Below are 20,279 nucleotides of genomic sequence, written 5' to 3' on the forward strand. Positions count from 1 at the left end.
GGGGGGGTGGGGACTTGAGAAATAAAATTTCCAGAAGAAAATTCTGAGCAGACTTCTGGAAATGGGGGGAGTAGATGCCAGGCAGAGAACAGATATCTGTGAATATATCATGTGAATAGGCATGTTGATGTCATGGTCTTTCTGCTGCACGTTGTTCCAGATCTCCTCTTGTCTGTCTGGGCTGCCTCTGGAGCAGTGGTGGACACCAGGGCAGACAGCAGACCCAAGCCCCCAAAACCTTTCTCATTCCCTGGGAGGTTTGTCTTCATAACTTTTCCAGAAAGCCCTGGCTTTGTCAGCCTTCTGGACACCAGATAGGGATATCAGACCCTCAGGCATGGAAGCCCATCCTCTTCCCTCCAAACTCAGCCACGTCCACTTTCCCTTCTAGGGAAAACCTTGACCAAGGTCAAGGATCTGATAGTGTGACACCCTTTTGCCTGCCCCCTTCTAGGGGACCCGAAAGTGTCCTGGCACACCCAAATGTTGGGGCAGGTGGCTCTGTGGTGCTGGGGGTGACAGAAAATCGCTTCCACAGAAGCCTTAGCTTAGTATCTGCAGTTGGGATTAAAGAATGCCATCACAGTCATTAGGACATGGCCCACTTACAAATAATAGCCGGCTTCAGTCGATGCTGGGTACAAGAACATGGCTGTGGAAGACACAGGAAACACCCCTGTGGCTTATTTGGGGATGGAGTGGTGCTGATGGAGCCCTAGGTGCTACCTGTATGAAGGCCCATCCTGCTCCGTAGGGGTCACCCCACCCTGGAGCTGTGGGGTGGGCCTTGAAGCAGGCCTCTCCCTTTCTCTTGTTCCCTGGGGCTTCCACCTGGAAGACAGGTGCATAACAAAGGCAAAAGAAGAGCGAGGGACCGGGATTTCATCCTGTTCCTTAGCTCCTCAACCTACCCCCAGGGGTTTTCCTAAACAAGGACCCCATGGTTTGTATGGTGCCCCCACTGGCTCGCCGAGAGTTGCGCTGGCCCAGCCCCTGTGGAGGTCCCTGTACCAGGGTTGCCATGCCCAGGTGGTAGGACCCAGCTAGAGGCCTAGCAGATGGCTCCCAGTCTAGGGCATCCTCCAGCCTCTCTGCAACAGGAGCAAAACAAGAGCACGCGCACCTGTCGGCGCCCCGCCCCTTTCGCGCCGACCAATCGTGGGCCTGGGCGGGGCCGGGGCGCAGTCGGAACCCGAGCAGAGCACGGTCGTGGAGCTGGAGCAAGCGCAGCCTCGTTCCTGTAACCTCGTCCCCGCCGCCCGAAGCCTCCTCCCCCCCGCCGCCGCCGCCGCCGCCGCTGCTGCCGCCGCCCCCGGGGCATGGCCTGTCTGATGGCCGCTTTCTCGGTCGGCACCGCCATGGTGAGTCGCACATCCTTTGCGCTCAGGGCTGGGTTTTCATCTACTAGGGGAAACACAAAGCCCCGCACACTGGTGCTCACACCAGCCGCCTAGGAGCGCGTCCTCTGCGCGCTGACCCAGGGCGCCCTGGAGAGGTGCCCTGCTCCGCTCGCCTCCACCCCGGCCACCTGGAGTCTCAGGATGCTTCTGCACTGGTTGAGGGCGCCAGGAAGGTGGAGGGACCCGGAGTGGGGCGCGGGGCAGCTAGCAGCCTCACAAGTGGACAGATGGCCTTGACTCGTCCGCCTCTGAGTGAGGGGTTCGGGACGTGAGAGCGCACTGGGAAGGGACTACAGGCCCAGCCCGAGGGCAGGGAGGGTCGGATCTCCCTGGGGAGTTCTGCGGGGCAGGCGGGTGGCGGGGACTTCTTGCGCCACCCTCCGGAGTGCTGGGCATAGTGGGGGACAAAAAGAGGAGCAGTGCCCCACGAAACAGAGCCTGTTTCTCCTGCGCTCCCCAGGGACAGCTACTCTGGGGGGGGGGGAGGTGGCAGAGTCCCAGAGGAGACAGATCCCTGCAGGGGTGAGGACAGGGTGTGGGCATTTAACTCCCCCACCCCCACCCCAGGTACCAGTTCTAGGGCAGAAACCGGGTGCTACTGAATTAATTGCTAGACAAGTGCTGTTCCCAGAGGTGGGCAAGCATCTCCTCTTACACGGTGCCTCAATGCACCTGGAAAAAAGCGAACCTACAATAAAACCACACAGCCCACCGCCCGTCTGGTCTCACACTTGGCCCCTACCGGCTCCGCCTAACACGGGGACATTGCGGATAATATCCTCTTAAGCTGATTTCAGACTGTGTGGAGTACAAACAACCAAGCCCTCCGTATTCCCACCCGAGTCGTCCCTATCTCTGCCCACATTGCACAGTCCCTCCCCTTTATTTCATTTTTAGCATCCTGTGTTTGAAGTCAGCAAGGCTCAGTAGGATTTGACCGACAGTTACCTCTTGCCTTGAGCCCTAGAGGGAAAAAAAAAAGCATCAGGCTTTGTGCGCATGCTCTGCTCTGACAACTGCATCCTGTGATTCCAAACAGGTTACTGTAGAACTCGCCTCGAGCCCAGCCCGCCGACTCATTATGTAATGATTTTGTGTAAACCGACAGAGTGGAGCGAAGATGCACAGGAATGGTGGTTAGCAGGGGGAGGGGGGGAGGTGGGCGGGAAGACCCCCTCCCCCCCAAAGTGGATTCCCATCCTTGGGGTGTGCTCTGGTTCTGACACGTCAGAGTCAATGAAAACAGGAATCGCTTCTCCTCGAGATATATATTCGCTTTTATCTAGTTGATTGCTTGGGTGACACTGAAAAATTGTCCCTTGCACACTTATCTATCAATGTGAGGATTATGCTGGCAACGGAAAATTAAGATAATTGATGATCATTGCAAATAGAGGAAGTTTGGTGAATTCTCTCTGCACGGGACATACCATCATTTAGAACTGGCTTGGACATGTGGGTAAATGAGCCAGAATGCTGTAGGATACAGGTCTTTATGCTGATTTATAACATTATGGCTTGATACAGCCAGGACCTCTGCTGTGAGGTTACAGATATCATAATGGCTGGGCTTGATCTCCACCCCCCCCAAGGAAATCTATTGATATATTTATGAAGAGAATTTTCTTCCTGGAAATCTGGCACTTTGTGTTAATTTAAAAATGTCTATCTGCCTGTGGTCATACCACTCCGGGTCCACCGATCTTGTCTGTCAAGCAAGGTCAGTCTGGTTGGGACCTGGCTCGGAGTAGGAGGCGGCAACGGCTAGGAACACCAGGTGCTGTAGGCACAAAACGAAGACCAGATTCATTATTTTTAATGTTCTATCTCAGCTATAACGAGACCTCAAGATTTGCTTTTTAGTCTCCCCTGCCCTGGGATCCTGCCGGTGCTGGCTGAGTGAGCTACAAGTCTGGAGGAAACCCTGGAGGGTGGCCAGAGCTCCGACAGTACTAGGGTCCCTGAGATTGCAGGGACACACAAGGTGGGCATGCGTCCCCAAGAGCTTTGTGGCATTGTGAGTGGTCACTCAAGTATAACCTGCCCTTTAAGTTTAGCTCAGGGTGTGACATGTGGACACTTTTCCTGTGGGGAACTTGCTGTGATTATGGGTTAGCATGTTCTCTTCTGATGGGCCCAGGATGTCCTGAGGTGAGCATCCTCGTTGGGTAGGGAGGAAGCACAAAGAGAAGAGAGCGAGATCCCCACTCCAGTGTGCCCAGAGTAGTTCCTGTCGCTGAATGCCTCCTAGTGAAGGGGTCTCCCAGTGGGTAAGGCTTGCTGGCTGTGTGTGACCTTACCCCTGCGACTCCGGTGTCTCCAGATGTCCAGCATCTGTGCAGCCCTCCCTCAGCACTCTGTGCCAGGGAAGCATCCTCTTAAACAGCCCCCAGCAACAGTCCCCACAAGGACCCCCCTCCGCACAAAGTCCCCAGAAATGGACTTCCTGCCTTCACCATCTGTCCTCTCAGCAAAACACATTCCATGAGGAGAGGGCGCAGTGTCCAGACAGGAAGGTAGGGAAACGGCCCAGCCAGTGGAGACAGCAGGAGGGCATAGGTATTTGTTTTATTTTTAATGAGCTCAGGAGGCTGAGGCAGAGCTCGCTGTAACCTACATTGCTAGCTAGCAGCTCTCATCGGAGGATGTGTTTCCAGAGAGCTGGTCTATTTTGGAGTGACAGGCCACTGTCTCATCACATAGGTTTTCATGATTTTATTAATTGGGTGAGGCCACTGGACACCAGTGGAGGAAGGGTGGGGCCCCCGCTGTCCTTGCTGAGGTGGGGACGGGGCAGGGAGGCTGCATGAGTTCCTGTTTGCTGTGCGTTTTACTCTACAAGACAGTTCACCCGGCACCTAGGCTGTCTGCAGTGAGCGGAGCCAGCTCAGACTCAGAGGTCTCCGGGAGCTGGACCCCTCCTGACTGAGGGGTCCTGAGCCAGATGGGGAACCTTGATGCTTTCTTGCCACCCTCCCACCTCCCCCCCACCCCCTGTACTGTGCAAAGGCTAAGAGCATAGGCTGCAGGCTGGAGGGGACTAAAGCATGCTGAATCTTAGTCACTGTTGTTGACAGTCACTTGCCTAGCAAGCACACAGCGCGCACGTGGTCTTATTCTCGAGCACTTCACATCCTAAGTAGCTGATTCTGGCTGCTTCTTCCTCCCTCGCTACTGAGTTTAGTCACCCAGCTTGGTCGGTCTGCTGGCTGCTCCAGCCCCATTACCACCTGCCCGTTAAGCTCTCCCATCCCTAGCTCTGCAGGTGATTGCTACAGTCTTCTGAGCCTGGAGCTCCACGCTCGGGGTCCCTCTCTGGGTCCCTGTTGATCTCCATATCTCTTTCTAAAGTTTGCCTTTCTCATCTCATCTATGCCAAGTACCCTGCTTCCTGCCCTCCTCTCCCACCCGAAACCCTAACCCACATTCTGGTTGATTCTGCTACAGGTCTAGGTCTCCATATTCCACACTCACTGTTCACAGAGGCCCCCTGCAGAGAGCATGGCATACAAAGCCCTGCCCCCATCTCATCTTGCTAGTCTCAGCCTGGACTGTTTCTGCAGACAGAGAGGTTGTTCTAGGCCCCCACCTCAGGGTCTGGTCTGCAGCTAATTCGACTCCATGGCCTTTCCTTAATCCTCTTGTGATGGTTGTTTTCTTCCCTGGGCTCAGTCTTGAACTTGAGCTTGCTAGGGCCAGAGTCCATGTCTGTGTCTGGCTTGCTGATTGCCTTTATCTGGTGTTCAGTCTGTCAAGGGAATGGACGTGTGCATAGATAGGTTTGGAGTCCAGGGAGAAGGCCCGATGCCTGTCTGATATCTGCCTCAGCCCGTGAGTGTGGTGATGGCGGGGAGGCCCCTTGTTCCTTCGGGTTTCAACGGAGTAGGAATCGATCCCTTCTTGGCTTCCCTGGGGTTGGACACCTATGGTGGGGACCTGTGGAGAGGAAGAAGGAACAGCAGCTGGAACCTGAGGGGTAGAGCTCAGGGGGCCATGATGGAGAAAGGCTTGACTCCCTTAGGGTTGGAGCCAAGCTGGCACTACCTCCCCTTCAAGGCAAGGTGGAGGGAGGGACCTGGCCTCAGCTGACTGTCTTGGGGCTGCCCCTAAAACCAGCACCTGGTGCTTCCCAGGCTCCTCCATAACCCTTGTGGTTATGAACCTGCCATGGCAGCCACAAAGGGTCTCAGGAAGGTCCCTGTGCCTGTTGGATAAGTTCTGAGTTGCAGGGGTGCATTCCTGTGGGACCAATGAGCTATGACAGAGGGACCTACTCCTTCAAGAGGCCTTTCAGGGAAGGCACCCGATGAGTGTACACAGAAGGCTGGGGGTAGGGTTCTCCATTGGCCTCTGTGGGTCTCAGCATGGGCGTAGTTCTGGGCACATATGAACCCACTTACGTTGGTACTGGAAAGAGCATCCATGCTTCGTGGCTGCTGCCCTAAGCTGGATTTCAAGAATTCCCTCTGCACCTTTATTCCATTCACTCAGTAGGAGTGTTAGTGAGACTTAGGAGATGCTCATGAAGGTGGGTGTGTATTTGCAGTTCACACATCTTTTTCGTAAGTGCAAGCTCCTTTTCCCATCACCAGGAGATTCTGAATATCTGGATCTTCCTCTTTCATGCCCCATTTGTTTTTTTTGGGTTTTGTTTTGTTTTGGTTTTGGTTTTTCGAGACAGGGTTTCTCTGTGTAGCTTTGCGCCTTTCCTGGATCTTGCTCTGTGGACCAGGCTGGCCTCGAACTCACAAAGATCCACCTGCCTCTGCCTCCCAAGTGCTGGGATTAAAGGTGTGTGCCACCACTGCTCAGCATCATGCCCCATTTGTATTAAGTATCCAAAGCCCACCCCCAAGCTTACCATTAGGCTCTGAACCCCCAAATGCCACAATGATAGTAAACCCAGCTCTTCTATGATTCAATTGCACATTCTCAGTGGGTGGGTGGATGGGAGGCTTGACTTTAAAGATTTTGTTATAGGGTTGCTTGTTTTTCCTTGAGGTAGGGTCTTGTGTAGCCAGACTGGCCTTGAACTCACTATGCAGCCGAGGATGAATTTGAACTTCTGATCCTCCTTCCTCTACTTCCCCAAAGCTAGAGTTAGAGGGTGCTCGGAAGAAACCCAGGGATTTGTGCATGCTGGGCAAGTATATTCAACCAACCAAGTCACCTCCTCAGCCCTGTATGAGACTTTCTGCAGATAATCCACTACAGTTTTATTTTATTTTTTTAAAGAAATAATAATAAATAATAAGCACTATTTGAGAAATAGTTAATAAACCAATAGAAGAAGAATGGCATGTGTGTCCTCTCTAGCTCAGAAGACTACAGCCTCTAGGGTGGGCAGTAGCCTTGGTGACCCTAAGTGGTGAGGGCTGGGCTCTCCCTATAGGCTATCAGCAACTAGCTGAGCCTGCAGAAGACCCGACTTTTGCACGTTACCCCCAGCTTCAGAGAGCTTCAGAGACAGCTAGAAACACTTTAGTACAGTTGTCCCCTTAGGGCTCTGCTCTGTTTGGAGGCTCCTAAAGCTTATTGATCAGGCCATGGTTGCCAAGCCATTAGAAAAGCAAACCCCTTGCTTTGCATAAATACTCCTGGGCCTTGGCCCACCCACTACGTGCATTTCATTCCTTGTGAACGGCTTTAAAGCTAAAGCTATGGGCTCTGCGTGTAATACAGTGCTGCAGCATTTGTCCGTAGCCGGCTGTCCTATGCTGGCTATGGGGTGCCTTTGTAATACAGGAAGCGCCTCACTGTGTTTTAAGTCGTCTGTGCCTCAGTTTCTTTGCCTGTATAACAGAGAAAATGTACAAACTACTCCAGCCCTCCAATATTACTGGAAAGATACAATGGGAGTGAATTACAGAAATCTAGAAGATGTGACGCTAAAGTATGGCCAGCCCCCACAAAGCCAGCCCTTTAATAATGCTGTCCTAGACGCGTCAGAGATGACACAGGAGCACGTGACTACAGCTCACTTTAAATACGCCGTTTTCAGTTGTACCCTCATGTCCCTTCACTGAAGTTTTTATGAGTAGACTGGAAAGAGGTGGCTTTCCACGGTGGCTCATCCCTTCTTTATAGAGGAAAGCGAGTCACTTATTAAAGTTTTATGATCAGATTTTTGTGATTCTGAAAGAAGACTGTCGATGTGTTTAGCTTCTTATGTCTGGTGTCTTTTTACTAGAAGCAAAAGTGATGACTAGCTGGGACAGTTCCCGCAGGTGGCCTCTCTCCCCTCTGGGGACAAAGGTATTCTCAAAGCATAAAAAGTATCTCTATGGATAATCGATGACCCTGAGCCCAGGGGCAAGTCTCTTGATGGACCTTCTCTCCACGGAGCACACAACACATCACATCTCACTGCCTCCGCTTTGCCTTCCAGAATGCCAGCAGCTACTCGGCAGCGATGACGGAGCCCAAGTCTGTGTGCGTGTCGGTGGACGAGGTCGTGTCCAGCAACGTGGATGACGTTGAGACGGACCTGCTCAACGGGCACCTGAAGAAGGTGGACAATAACTTCACAGAGGCCCAGCGCTTTTCCTCCTTGCCTCGGAGGGCAGCTGTGAACATTGAATTCAAGGACCTTTCCTACTCCGTTCCCGAGGGACCCTGGTGGAGGAAGAAAGGTAAGAGGGAGGCCACTGACTCGGCGGTTGTGCTTGGGGAAGCCACAGGTCGTCTGGGGAGAGGCTCGGTCTTCAGTTGGAAGTTGAGATATGTTCTCTTCCAAGGCAGCCTTGCCTTGGCTAATTTTCTCTCGCCGATCCACAGCTGACTTCTCTTCTGTGAAACACACAGGTTGGATTAGATAGTCTCAAAGTGGCTCTAAGCTTGGGTGATGTTGGTACAGATTAAGTGTCCCTTGTGGGAAATGCTTGGGACCAGAAATGTTTATGGCTGCATATATATATATTTTTGGATTTAAAGAATATGTACCTATCCATAATGAGGTACTTTGGGGACAGGACCCAAACGTAACCATGACAGTCATCTGTTTCTTGGACAGCTTATGATATACACACCAGAAGTTAATTTTATTGTTGCACATCTTTGATTGTGACTTATCACATTTGGTCACATGGAAATTTCCACTGGTAGTGCTCAGAAAAATGAGTTTAAGTATCTTGATTTCCAGTATTGCGGCCTGGATCAAGACTTGCACAGCGCTCACCCAGCATCCGGGTGTGCCTGTTGCTAGTGTGTGCTTGTGTTCTGAGAGTCTTCCCTAGAGGACACTCAGCTTATGCCCGTCTTTCAAGGTGGAATAGTTCTCCACCATTTCAGAGAAAGTGTATGTTGCCTCCTAAAAGTCTCAGTTGTTCAAGAACATTCCAGGGTCTGGCACAGCCTTTCTGGGAACCAACTGTTTTTGAGATCCTGGAAGGGTTCTTCAATGTGTGGTGGTGCTGCTGGTGGCCTATAAAGAAACAAACAAACAAACAAAAACCAGCCCTTCATAAAATGAGCCGTGGCCACAGGAGGCCCCTGGAGTACCATATGATGAGGAATCCTGTCACATGCTGAAGGGGCTTGGGACTGACAGTCTCCGTTGCCTGGCCACCTTCTCTAGGCTTGCTGAGCTTTGAGTGCACACGCTTTTCTGGCTGGTTCTTGGTTCCAGTCTAGTCTGCTGTTTGTAGAAGTGGGGTAGCTATGGAACAGACCAGGCAGTCCCTGATGTCTACTGAATCACCTTGTGCAAGTTGGAAGCCAGAAAGGCACGTGGGGCATCCAAAGAGAATCAGGTGCCACTGGATTTTTAAGTGGGGGTGGGCTCTTAAATATTGGCTCAGCCTTTCTTTTTAAGAGGACTAAGTTAGAGCCCTTTTGGTTTTCATCTTGTCTTTTCTTCTCTTTGTTTTGGTTTTTTTCTGCCTCTTGAAGCTAAGCCTGTGAGATCATTTGCAGGGCCAATCTGGTCCTGGCGGTAAACAAAATTTGGAAACTTGAGAAGCCAGTCCCCAGGACCTCTGAGCCTGGTGGTTGTGAACGATTATGTCTGGGTTTGCACAACCAGGAACAGGCCCTATCCCCTCTCAAGGGCTGATTGTAGGGCACTGTTACCTGATACTCACATTCCCAGATGGCAGCCTGTTTTGTTAAGAAGGAAAGTGCACCAGGCTCAGCCGCAGGCCCGTTCTGTGGAGCCTGCTAGAACGGCAAGGTAGGCATGTACAGATTTTACAGAAAAATGTACCATTGGGCCTCCCTGGTTGATGTGGGTGAGTCATGGCAGACCTGTGAGGCACACAGCGATCTCTGCACATGCGTGGTGTGTGGCCTTGGAGGTGTTGTTGTGGGGGGGTTTGAAAACCCATGCTGTAGGTGAAGGTGGTGTGCCATGTGGGGGTTCAGATGTTGGAAGCCTCGTGTGTTCGCTTCTTTTCTCATTTGCTGCAACGAAATACCTGACAGGAAGAACTTAAGGAGGAAGGGGTCTGTTTGGGCTCCCAGGTCCAGGGTCCAGCTCATCATGGCCGGGAAGGGGCAGCAGCCAGAGCGTGAGGCAGCCGGTCAGGAAGCAGAGAGAGGGATGCGGGTGCACAGCTCTCTCTCCTGTTTATGAAGTCCGGGACCCCAGCCCGTGGAACAGTGCTGGCCACGTTTAGGGTGGGTCCCCCCACTTCCATGAACATCATCTGGGTAATCACTCACTGAAATGCGCGGATACTTGTTTCCATGGCCGTTCTAAACCCTGGCAAGCTGGCATCCGAGGAACCATCACAGCATCTTGAGTTGAAACCCAGCACACCAGTCTTGGCCCAGGAGGGGCGGCCCTCCAGGTGCTGTGCCCACCTCACGTCCTCTGAGAGTAAACAGGCCCCATTCACCATCAGAGTCAGCCATCAAGTGTCCCTTCTCAGTGCCTTGGTGGACGGCCATTCAGCCAGGTGGCCACTTGCCCTGTAGTAACCTCTGTGGGCTCAGGCTTGGGAGGAGTCGAACAGGAACCCTGGCGGGACTTACCCGTGAGTCAGAGGGGATGACAGGCGTGCTCAGTCTGGTGTGTCCCTGTTGTGGGGAATCTCACCGGGCGAGGCGTGGCTGGCTGACCTTTCCCCCAGTTCTTTTCCTCCTCTGCAGTGGCATCTCTGAGGTGCCCACCCTCCCCACCCTGTGCCTTGTCCTTCCCTAGTCGCTAGACCTACAACTCGGAGTCTATACGCTTGACCGTGTCAGCATGAAGTTAAGAAGAAGTTGATGAGAAGGGCCCGCCTTCTTCTCACTGAAATCAGGGGTAATTAAGGCAAAGAGTGGTCAAGGGGCTTGGCCATACTTCTGACCTAGAGAGAGGAGGTCCTGAGACCACGGTGGTGATGGCCAACTCTGTGAAGCCTAGCATGGCGGCCGGGCCTTGCCTAGTTCTGAGCCATAAGGGTCATCCTCCTGAAGTTAGCAGGGAAATGGGGCTCTTCCTGGAGGCTCGGGTGCCCTGGCAAAGAGTCCACTGGGCTGCAGGAAGGAAGTCCAGTCATCTGTCCTGTCAGCTGCGCACGGCATGAGCTGCACACACCCCTGTAACTTCTCTCTCGGCACCGGTCAGTGCTACACCCTGGTGACTCTGAACCTGGGGCTTCAGTTTCCTCAACTCGGAACCGCCACAGTAGCAGGAATCCATAAAGTGGACATTTTACCCAGGACCAGGCATCCGGCTGGCTGACATGCTCCACATACCTCTGGACTCCCTCCCCTTCCCCCCCCCGCCCCCCCCCCCCCCCCGCATCTCCTCCCTCCCCCCTCCACACCTCTGCTACTGAATGCCCACAAATCCTGCTTCCCTTGTCCCCCCCATGAGGGCCCTTTGCTGTTTTGCCCCTCCGATGGCTGGGGACCCTCACAGGTTCCAGCAGTAACTGGAGCTGTGTGTGGGGTCACATCCTGGCTACTCTTTCCCATTTCTCCTCCTCCAGCATCGTGATTTGGGATCTGTCATCTGCTCTGTGTGGCTCCAAGGTGACCTTCAGAGTAGAAGCCACCCCTCCTGATTAGTCTTGCTGTCTGTATACCAAGCTGATTGGTTGTTGGCTTTTAGAATTCACCCTGATGTGCTGGGGCTGACTGTGTAACTCTGGGGCTGGCTGCCACAGCCCTGCTGGAGGCACAACTTCCCGACTTGTAAGAACGAGGAGCTCTGAGAGCCCCGAGCCTGTCAGATTTGTAGATCGGTAAAGGCGACAGGAGTCCAGGAGCAGAGTTGTCCAAAGTCAAAGCCAGAGAGGGGACCCAGCTCTTCCCTTCTGTTACCCAGATAGATGCTGGAGCCCTCTGTAGACCCCCACAGAAACCACTTCCTTCCACGAGTTCTCCCAGAATGTGGTGCTACCACACCGGGCCTTCTGAAGACAATAGCACTATAAATACATCGTCCTCTTAAAGAAAGCAGGCGGAGTGAGAGGATGTAAAATTCGTTCTGCTGGGAGGAGAGAGATTTGGGAAGGGATGTATCCGTAGCTTTGGTTGGGAGGTCCTTCTAACTGTCTAACATCTGGGAGCTTGACAGACTGCTAAGCACTGACAGGGCACTTAACCAAACATGTATTTTCAATTGCACGTAGGTTTTCACCTGATGATTAATGATGTCTTTGGAGGAAAAACTAGATCATGTAATAGATTCCTGGTAGGGAACATAATTGTGAAAGGAGCTAGTCTCGGGAGGATGCAGCGCACCCCAAGGAGCATCTCACCAGCTTCTGATCTGGTAATTACTCTCCCTCAAGGAACCCACTCACGTAGTGTGGGCTGATGGGACAAATGACTCGGAACAATCTCGCCTTTGGTGCCGCCACACTGGCTGTTGTGGCCGGGGCCCTGATGCGAGCAGTCTACCCCCCTCAGGCCAGAGTGACTCCGGAAGGCAGCCCAGGCCGAGGGTCCCCCGAGAGAGAATACACATGGTAAAACAGAGACAGTGAGAGCGACGGAGGTTCACGGCTCCCACACAGCGGTCTCCTTTTTATTAGGGCGTGATTGACTAATGTTGTCCTGTGGATTGTCCCCTCTGCCACCCAAGGACGTCACAGCTGGCTGCATGCGGGGACTTCCTCAGCTTGCGTGGCTCCTGAGGCTGTTTCAGGAGCGGTTCCGACCCCTCTACCCATCTCAAGGTCATGACTGTAGGAAAAGACCAACCTGACACCATACCTGTGAGATTTCAAACTAAGATTGGTGACCCACAAGGAACCTCATGGGTATTGCCCCTCAGGGGGGATTCACCCTGGATGACTACCGTACAGATGGAGTTATCAGTGACTGTCTTGGTTCCTGTCTCATGGTCCTGTTTGGATGCACCATTGATAAAGCTATCTGGAGGGCTTTGCAATTAATTCCATCCTCCTCTGGAGAGATGTGCCTGTTCTGTGTCCTTGCCAGTGAAGGGAGCTGATGGCAGAGAACATGCTCTCCCCAGCAAATGACATGGCTCTTTGGAATTGAATTCACCTGCAGAGATCACCTGGTGAAGTTTAGGTTGGGAACAAATGCAATCACACCTGGGGCTTTGGCACATTTTCTTTACTGTCCTTCCGCCTGGCCTGGCCAGGCCATGTCTCCACATGCCACACTCTGTGGACAGAGGAGAATCCACGGCAGTCTATGCTGCAACTGAGTCCCCCAGTTTCAACCCTGCCAGAAAAACTAGGAAGGAGTTCAGCAGTCTGGGCAGCTCCAGGCCCGATTATCTGTATTGGTTTGCTTCTGAGTTATAAAAGGCCTTTAAACACCCTCCTCAAATGAAGGCTTGCTTTCTCTTAATTTCCATCACCATTTCACAAGGCTTGTCATTACAGGCTGGCTGAAATGAGTGGAATGTGCCATTGATAAACCCCTTTCAGGAATTCCATTAGGAAGCTTGGACTTGAACCAAGTGCCCAAGAATGGGGATGGGAAGGGGAGCCCAGCCCCAAAAGGGAAGGTTCCAGAGAGCCCCAAGACAGGGATGGGTTGCTCAGGTTTCCAGGGGGATTCACCGTCCCCTAGCATGGGAGAATTCTTTTGAGCCTCATGGCCTGTCTTGTGCTAGGCTTTCTTTTGGGTCCAAAAGGAAATTGTTTTTAACACACTGTTTGCTTTCTTTGGAGTCCTAGCTAACCCTCTCAGGCACTGTATAGTCCCAGACTGCTTGTAGAGAGTCTTGTTGTGGCTTAAGTGTTTCGGAGAGCACCCCGATAGCCATCTGTTGCCTTGGTGAACCCAGAGGCCAGTTCTTAGCTCTTCAGGATTTGGTAACTCCTGGGGACAGATGGGTGGGCCATCTGTTCTGGGTCCTGAGAGCAGCACCCTTGGTGATAAGGAACTTCTTTAGTGGTACAAATAGAATTTGAGGAACTGTTGACAGTGGGCGACTCTCAGGACAGACTCAAGAGTGGTGAGTGCTGAGTGCCGTTGACTTGCTAGGTTTTAGTCCCAGCATCCAGGGTCTTCTGGCTGGCACAGCTTTTCCCTTTAGTCGCCCACGTGAGACGCTAGCTATCTCCAGCTGAGATCTGGAGTGAGAGGTATGGTGTTTCCAAAGCATTGTGTGGTCAGGGCTGACACCTCTGGACATGGATCAGACGCCCCGATGACATTGGCCCTGAGTTCTTATTTTCCTGAGTGCTCTGTTTGGCAGTTTCTTTATTTGGGCATGCGACCTCGTTGTCACTTTCCCAAGAATGTCCCTGTTCTTGAGCCATCTGGCCTCTGCAGGGTGGCTTTGCAGGCTTGTGCACCACTGCTTGACAACGGGTGTCGGTGCCACCATTTCATTTTCCAAGGACATTCTTGCCATGCTTGCCCTATGTCCTGCTCGCATTTAGCACCTCAGTGTGGGCTTGTATCCAGAAACCTCCACCTTCTGAGACGCAAGTCCTTTTAAACTGAAGCCAGGTCTCCTGGTTCAAGAAATAACCACAGCTGACAGCTTTGCTGAACATAAGACCATTCCTTTTGTTTATGAACTGGCAGGAAAATAATGTTTAGTAACCGCACACCTGCTCCCTTTGAGTTCACTTCTAGCATCCACAGATTCCCTTAGTTAAGGAAAAGAGGTAACCATGTGGGTCAGATTAAACATAGTTAAGACCACACCACACAATCGAGGTAATGGTCACGAGGCACGTTCCTCATGAGACAGTGCAGAGAAAAATCCCTACTGTGTAGAGGAAAACACGTCTTCAAATCAGATATGCCTGATGCTGGTGCTTTGCCCCCGTGAGGAAAAGGGTGTCAGAGGGCTTTTCAGAGTCCAGGGTGGCTGGTGGCTGACACAGAAGCCAGGAGTTTCACTTCCCACTGAGCCAGCTGCGTCGTGAGCCACGTCTGTGGCGGTGGGGTAAATGGCACTCGGTGTCAGAAGTCAGATATGCTGGAAGGACTGTCAAGGCTGTGATTATATTCAGCCAAGACCTATGTTTAGAATCTAGATCTTGGAGCCAACTGCATGTAGCCTTGGGCCTGCCCGAGTCTGAACTCCCATGTGTGGGGGCAAGCTATCTGCACCATCCCTCCCCATGAGTCAACCTGTTGGATCACTTCAGTCACCAGGAACTGAGACTCCTGGACAGCATGGATGTGCTTGCCCAAGGCTCATTCTTAGAAAATGCTTGTGCGCTAAAAATCAGCCTGAGCTCCTGAGCTGACCCCAGGTCCTGCCTCTGGAACTCCGTGGAACCAGTCATCTTGGTCTCGAAATGGACTCACAAACTGGACAGTGTAAGAAACGGATCAGGGACAAGACAGTAACCAAGTGCCTCAGGGCGGGCAGCCACATGATAGAGGAACATGTGGCCGGTGGAGAAAGGAGGTCCCGGTTGGCTTTGTGATCCCACAGCACAGTGACACTGGTGGGTCGCAGGGCAGAGACCAGCACTCCTCCCAGAAGGTTCTTGCTCTCTGGAACTGGCAAGGGTGGCGCTCGGCGGAGAAGCCGCATGAGTCACCTGCTCTGTGGCTGTCATGTGGCAACTGGTGGCTCTGCCCAGAAGTGCCTGGGCCAAGCATCCCGGCACGGATTGTGGGAGATCTCAGTCTTGCGCCTCTTCTCCCACTTTTCAGGGAGTCGTGCTTGCTTGCAATTAAAAATAGCTGATGTTTATTTACTGTTTGCTTTCCCACATTGTCTCATTACCCCAGAGCTTAAACTCTCTGCTTCAAAATGTTCCGGGAGGCCCAGACCCACATAAGATGGCCCGTGTCATGTTCTTGCTCAGGAGATAAACACTGCCAGGTGTCCACACGAAGGTCTCTTTACCTACTGTCAGTGGAGGTCCTGGAAAACAAAACAAAACAAAACAAACACCTTTCTGGCTTGGACAGGCAGCAGCTTTAACGTCTGCCCAGAGTCCAGAACCCCCCATCACTGCCTGCCGGACATGTTGGATCTCTCTCTGCTTGATCTCCAAGATGAGGGGCGGGGGGGAGAATGAATATGAATATGAATGAGAGAATAGTTCATTCCAGCCGACTGTCATCTACATGACCCAGTAATGGAGGCACTGGCCAAGTGACAGCACTGTCACGGGTCTTATTACTTAGAACACCCTTCCTTTCCTTCTGTGGTTCTGCGCGCATCCAACAGGCGGCCAGGACAACACCGGCTCCGTAGCTCGCAAGTAACCCTGGCCCCAGGCTCCGTGGAGGCTGCCTGCAGGATTTTTGAATTCGTAGGAAACTGAATTCTCAATGACTGGAAGGAGACACAGCAAGGCGCTGCTGCCTCCTCCAGTGTTCAGGTGCAGGCGGGGCAGGTGTGAGCTGCCGCGCAGGCGCAGTGCGCGCCTGCCTGCCGCCGACGCCAGCGTTGGGGTTACTATCGGTCAACGCTCGCTAGTAACCTCCAGCTGGAAGCAGCGACGAGCTGCGCCATTGGCTGCGCGCACCCGGCGCTGTTGCTAAGAAGACAGTATTGCCGCTCTAGGGGGCTCAAGTGGTCCTGATGCTAGGCCTTCCTGCAGAGTGCAAAGCCCCTGGTCACACGCCCCACCCCAGGTCCAAAAGGCACCCGGGACTGAGAACTCTTCCAACAGGAAGGCGCTGGAGCAGATGAAGCAGGACATATTTCTGGATGAATATTTTGATATACAGGGTTGTTTCCTGTTTAAGCTTAATTGGGGGCATATGGCTGGGTGGGAATAACACAGCAGATACCAGAATGCTTCAGGCTTTTCTGCGTGCCGGCTGTGCCCTTGAAGTTTTGATCAGACTTGGGAGTGTGGGCAGGGGCTGAGGGTGGGGTGAGGGGGCTTCCAAACTGCTGTTCAAAGTCAAAGAGAGCTCACAGCTCCACAGGACCCCCTTTTCCAAGAGACGCTGCTGGTCTGGGACTCCTTGGAAATGGTCTGATTTGCTTCAAGTTCAGAGCAGGGGAAGGCCTAAGAGGCAGACCTCCTCGCTGTGACCAGCTCTGGAAAAGGACCAGGGTGGGTCCCCAAATCTTGGAATTTCCCTTTGAGACTGGTTTGTGGATCTACAAAGCCAGCTGGAATCCAGAGGGCTTCCCTGGCCCAGCTGAGTCACTTCCATCCTGGGCATGGCAGAGAATGAACAATAGCTGAACTCCAGGAGGGCATTTTTTTGTAGTGTCTGTGGCTATGTCTGTGAACCCACAGATGTAAGAAAAGCACGGTTTCTCTCATTTGGGTAAATGGAAGACCCAGGACATGGGTGGAATAGGAGGAGCCATGTCATGCCCTCCCTGGGGACCAAGGCCTTCTTGAGACACCAGCCTGATGGCTCCTCTGGGCTTAATTTAGGCACCTTGTGAAGTGCTAAACACTATCTTACATATGGTCTGCTCAACCTTTGGGGCGCATGCCCAGATGCGAGGCGACCCCTTGGGGCTGGTGACTTCTCTGGCTTGTGTTTTCCTCGCTTGCGTCTCCACTTCGGTTTGTGTGTGTGTGTGTGTGTGTGTGTGTGTGTGTGTGTGTGTGTGTGTGTGTGTGTGGTTGTAGAGTTAACCTTTTGCAAGAGAGACGATAGCCCCGAAGTGTAAATTCTCTGAACTGACAGCGGACTAAAGGAAACCGGAGCCTCATGGTGGAGAGTAGCAGTGACATAGTGAACCCCCTTCTGTTTCCTGGGGGTTTGTGGCGGGGAGGTGGGCGGAAACCCCTGTCAAAAGAAGGAAGTGTGGGTTTGCGATAACTGCAGCATTGTTAAAATATATATATATATATATATATAATATATATAATAATGTGAACGCATGTCTGGAACCCCGTGTGGAGGTGTCCTTAGCTCCATCCAGTGAGGGACAGAGAGGCTGGGGCTTGGAGCCTTGTGCCACACAGGACTCTGAGCCCTCTGTCCCCTGAGTAGACTGAGGGAGCTTCCTGGAGACCTTATGCCCTTCCCTGTGGCCATCTGACTTTAACCGTGGTCCCCAAGACATTGGAATATCCCCCCCACAAGAATCTCAGACTGGGAGAAGGAAACGCCAAAGAGGAACTTGTCCCCCGGGGCTGCATTTCACGGAGTTCTGATGTATCAGACCATGGTGCAGGAGAGCCCAGAGCCCAGACAATGATGGGTGGCAAGACACATTGACCAGGACTAGTTAAAGTCACACCTCTTACCCTCTACTTACATCCGAGCCTCTTGTCAGAGCCCTGAAGGGGGACTTGGGGAGTCACAGGGCCTCTTTGTTTCTCTCAATGAGGCTCTATTGATTAATATAATCTCTACTTTTCACTATTATTTTGTCTCTTTAATCAGCATATTGGGGGCAGGTGGCTGAGCATGGCTCGTTAGGACCATCAGGGATGGGTCTCTGTCCCGAACAACTCCAGTCACATTCTCCTCAGAGATTCACAGCTGCCTTTTCTAAGACTTAGGCTGGTGGCTTCCTGGTGGCGAATATCAGAACGGAATCAGCCCTCCTTCCAGAGCATTGATAAACACGTCTTACTTGGGAGTTGGCACTGCCCTATACGGGACAGGTCATAGCTGTGTCACACCTGAGAGGCCCTCTGAGAACTTTCAGGTCGTTGAGTGATGAGTTTTGCATCTTGGAGACTATTTATATTAAGCATCGGCATTTGTGAGTGGCTGGGTGGAAATTTCCACCGTAGAAGCGGAGCTGGGTAAGCAACATTACACTTCAGAATCTGCCTCCTGAGAGAGGTTAATGTAGGTCATCTTGGGGAGGATGTGAGACTATCAGGCCCTGTGTATTTTCGTCTTGTGGCTGGATCTTCATGAGTGAACATGAGAGAGCTGTACCCACTCTCTGACTGGCAGCCGCAGTGGGAACAGCAGTGGTGCTGGCCGAGAGGCAGCCGCAACACCCAAGGCCGGGGCTTTGCGAATGTTTACAGGAAGTTCTGCAATCTTAACAAAATTTATAGAAAATTCAGTTCTTTTTAACAAAGGCTAAAATAAATTAAACTACATTTTAAATTTCACTTCTCTGTCTCTTTTCTTAATAAAATGGCTCCAAGTCTTAACACCATTTAACGCCCTCCCAGGAAGTCAAGGAAAAGGCCAAATGAGGAGGCCAGTGGTTGGGAATGTAGGTGTGAAACTCACTCCTCAACTCACCAGCAGGACACTGGGTGAATTTAAAATTCTCTATAAGACAGCTAGGGAATCATAGCAGCAATAAGCCATATCTTAGTGGGTCAAACAGCTTGGCACCTCCAGAGTGTTGCGTTCTGCAGGCAGAACTGAATAAACAGTATTGTGTGGGACATCCAAAGCCAATAATGATAGAATCAATACAATGGAGTCAAAGCCCTCTAGTCATTCTGAAGGCAAGTTTGCTGTGATTTCAGGCATTAGAGGTCAAGGCGCCCGTGCAGACTGTGGCTCAGCCTTTCATGGGCCACGTGTCCTCAAAGCCCCATGTGCCACCACTTCATCGGTCACCAGAGATGTGTTCAAGACCTGACCGAGGTCACGCATCTGTGTGGGGTAGAGCCAAAGTGATGGAGGCTGCTACCTGCCAAGCCCTGGACCAATCCCTACTCTGACTCACCATGTCTACGTGTAACATGTTCTTCTAGAGTAGGCTCCGTTGTTGGAACAGCCTACCATGCAGCTCCCGTAGGCAGATGTTCGTGGCACTCAAGTAAGGAGCCTTGGTCCAATGGTATCTTTAGAGTCAAGGAGCGGGACATGGAAGTTCTAGAACGTTCTTCTTGTCATTTGGGAGTGTCTGGTGATGTCCAGGCTTCTAGCACCTCATCCCTCAAATCAGACCCAGAGAAGCAGTGTGTGATGACGACACCCCATCACCTCTGCGCCAGGTCCTGGCAGTTGGTAGTACCCTCTTACGATCACCCTGTGTGTGCTCATCATGGCCTGTGAAGGGAGCTGGGTTTTGTAGGAGAGGAAAGCAGCTGAGGATGGTGATACAGTGTTAGGGCAGGAGAGGATGCCAGCCAGGGCTGTCCCCCAGCAACCCTGTAAAGCACCATCTCCACCCAGTCAAAGAAGAGATCACAGTATGAAGTTTCAGAGACCCTGCTAATGACAGGAGAGACCCCAAGGCAAAGCCCAGCATGATTTGACTCCTAAGTTCCTCCTATTTGACCCTTGAGGTCATATGAAACAGTCACTGACCACCTAGGATCATGGCCACCAGTAACCTTGAACACTCATATGCCTGGTGCTTACAGTAGTGTTCAATGAGGAGGAAGTAGTGAACCTGGAGACAAGTTTGGCGAGTTTTGGATGTTTCAAAGGGTGGAGGCCCCTAGCAGGTCTTCCCAGGTGACACCTGGAAGCCACGCTTGGGGAAAACAAACAACCAAGGCCAGAACATTCCACATTTACTCACACATGGCCGGCATGACCTTCAGCTCCACCCACAGGACTGAGGGCACAGGGGCAGATGGAAGAAGGCATCAGGCTGTGGGCAGGCTTAGGAGGAATTTGACTGGCATGGGTGTCTGT

At 52.3% G+C, this 20,279-nt stretch overlaps 1 protein-coding gene across 2 annotated transcripts in view; it reads left to right on the forward strand.

Moving 5' to 3' along the window:
* The first annotated feature begins 1,171 nt into the window (after positions 1–1,171).
* The window catches only part of Abcg1 (ATP binding cassette subfamily G member 1), a 58,805-nt gene continuing 39,697 nt past the window's right edge, over positions 1,172–20,279 (forward strand). The window contains exons 1-2 of one of the 2 annotated variants that reach the window (XM_028885051.2): positions 1,172–1,361; positions 7,789–8,032. In XM_028885051.2, coding sequence (XP_028740884.1) covers positions 1,320–1,361; positions 7,789–8,032 — 286 coding nt within the window. In that variant the 5' untranslated portion in view covers positions 1,172–1,319. Of the gene's footprint in view, positions 1,362–7,025; positions 7,656–7,788; positions 8,033–20,279 lie in introns of those variants that run through there. The other variant, XM_037200118.1, reaches the window with a different exon arrangement.

Source organism: Peromyscus leucopus, chromosome 16_21 (genome assembly GCF_004664715.2).
Source record: "Peromyscus leucopus breed LL Stock chromosome 16_21, UCI_PerLeu_2.1, whole genome shotgun sequence".
In the NCBI taxonomy this organism is placed as follows: Eukaryota; Metazoa; Chordata; class Mammalia; order Rodentia; family Cricetidae; genus Peromyscus; species Peromyscus leucopus.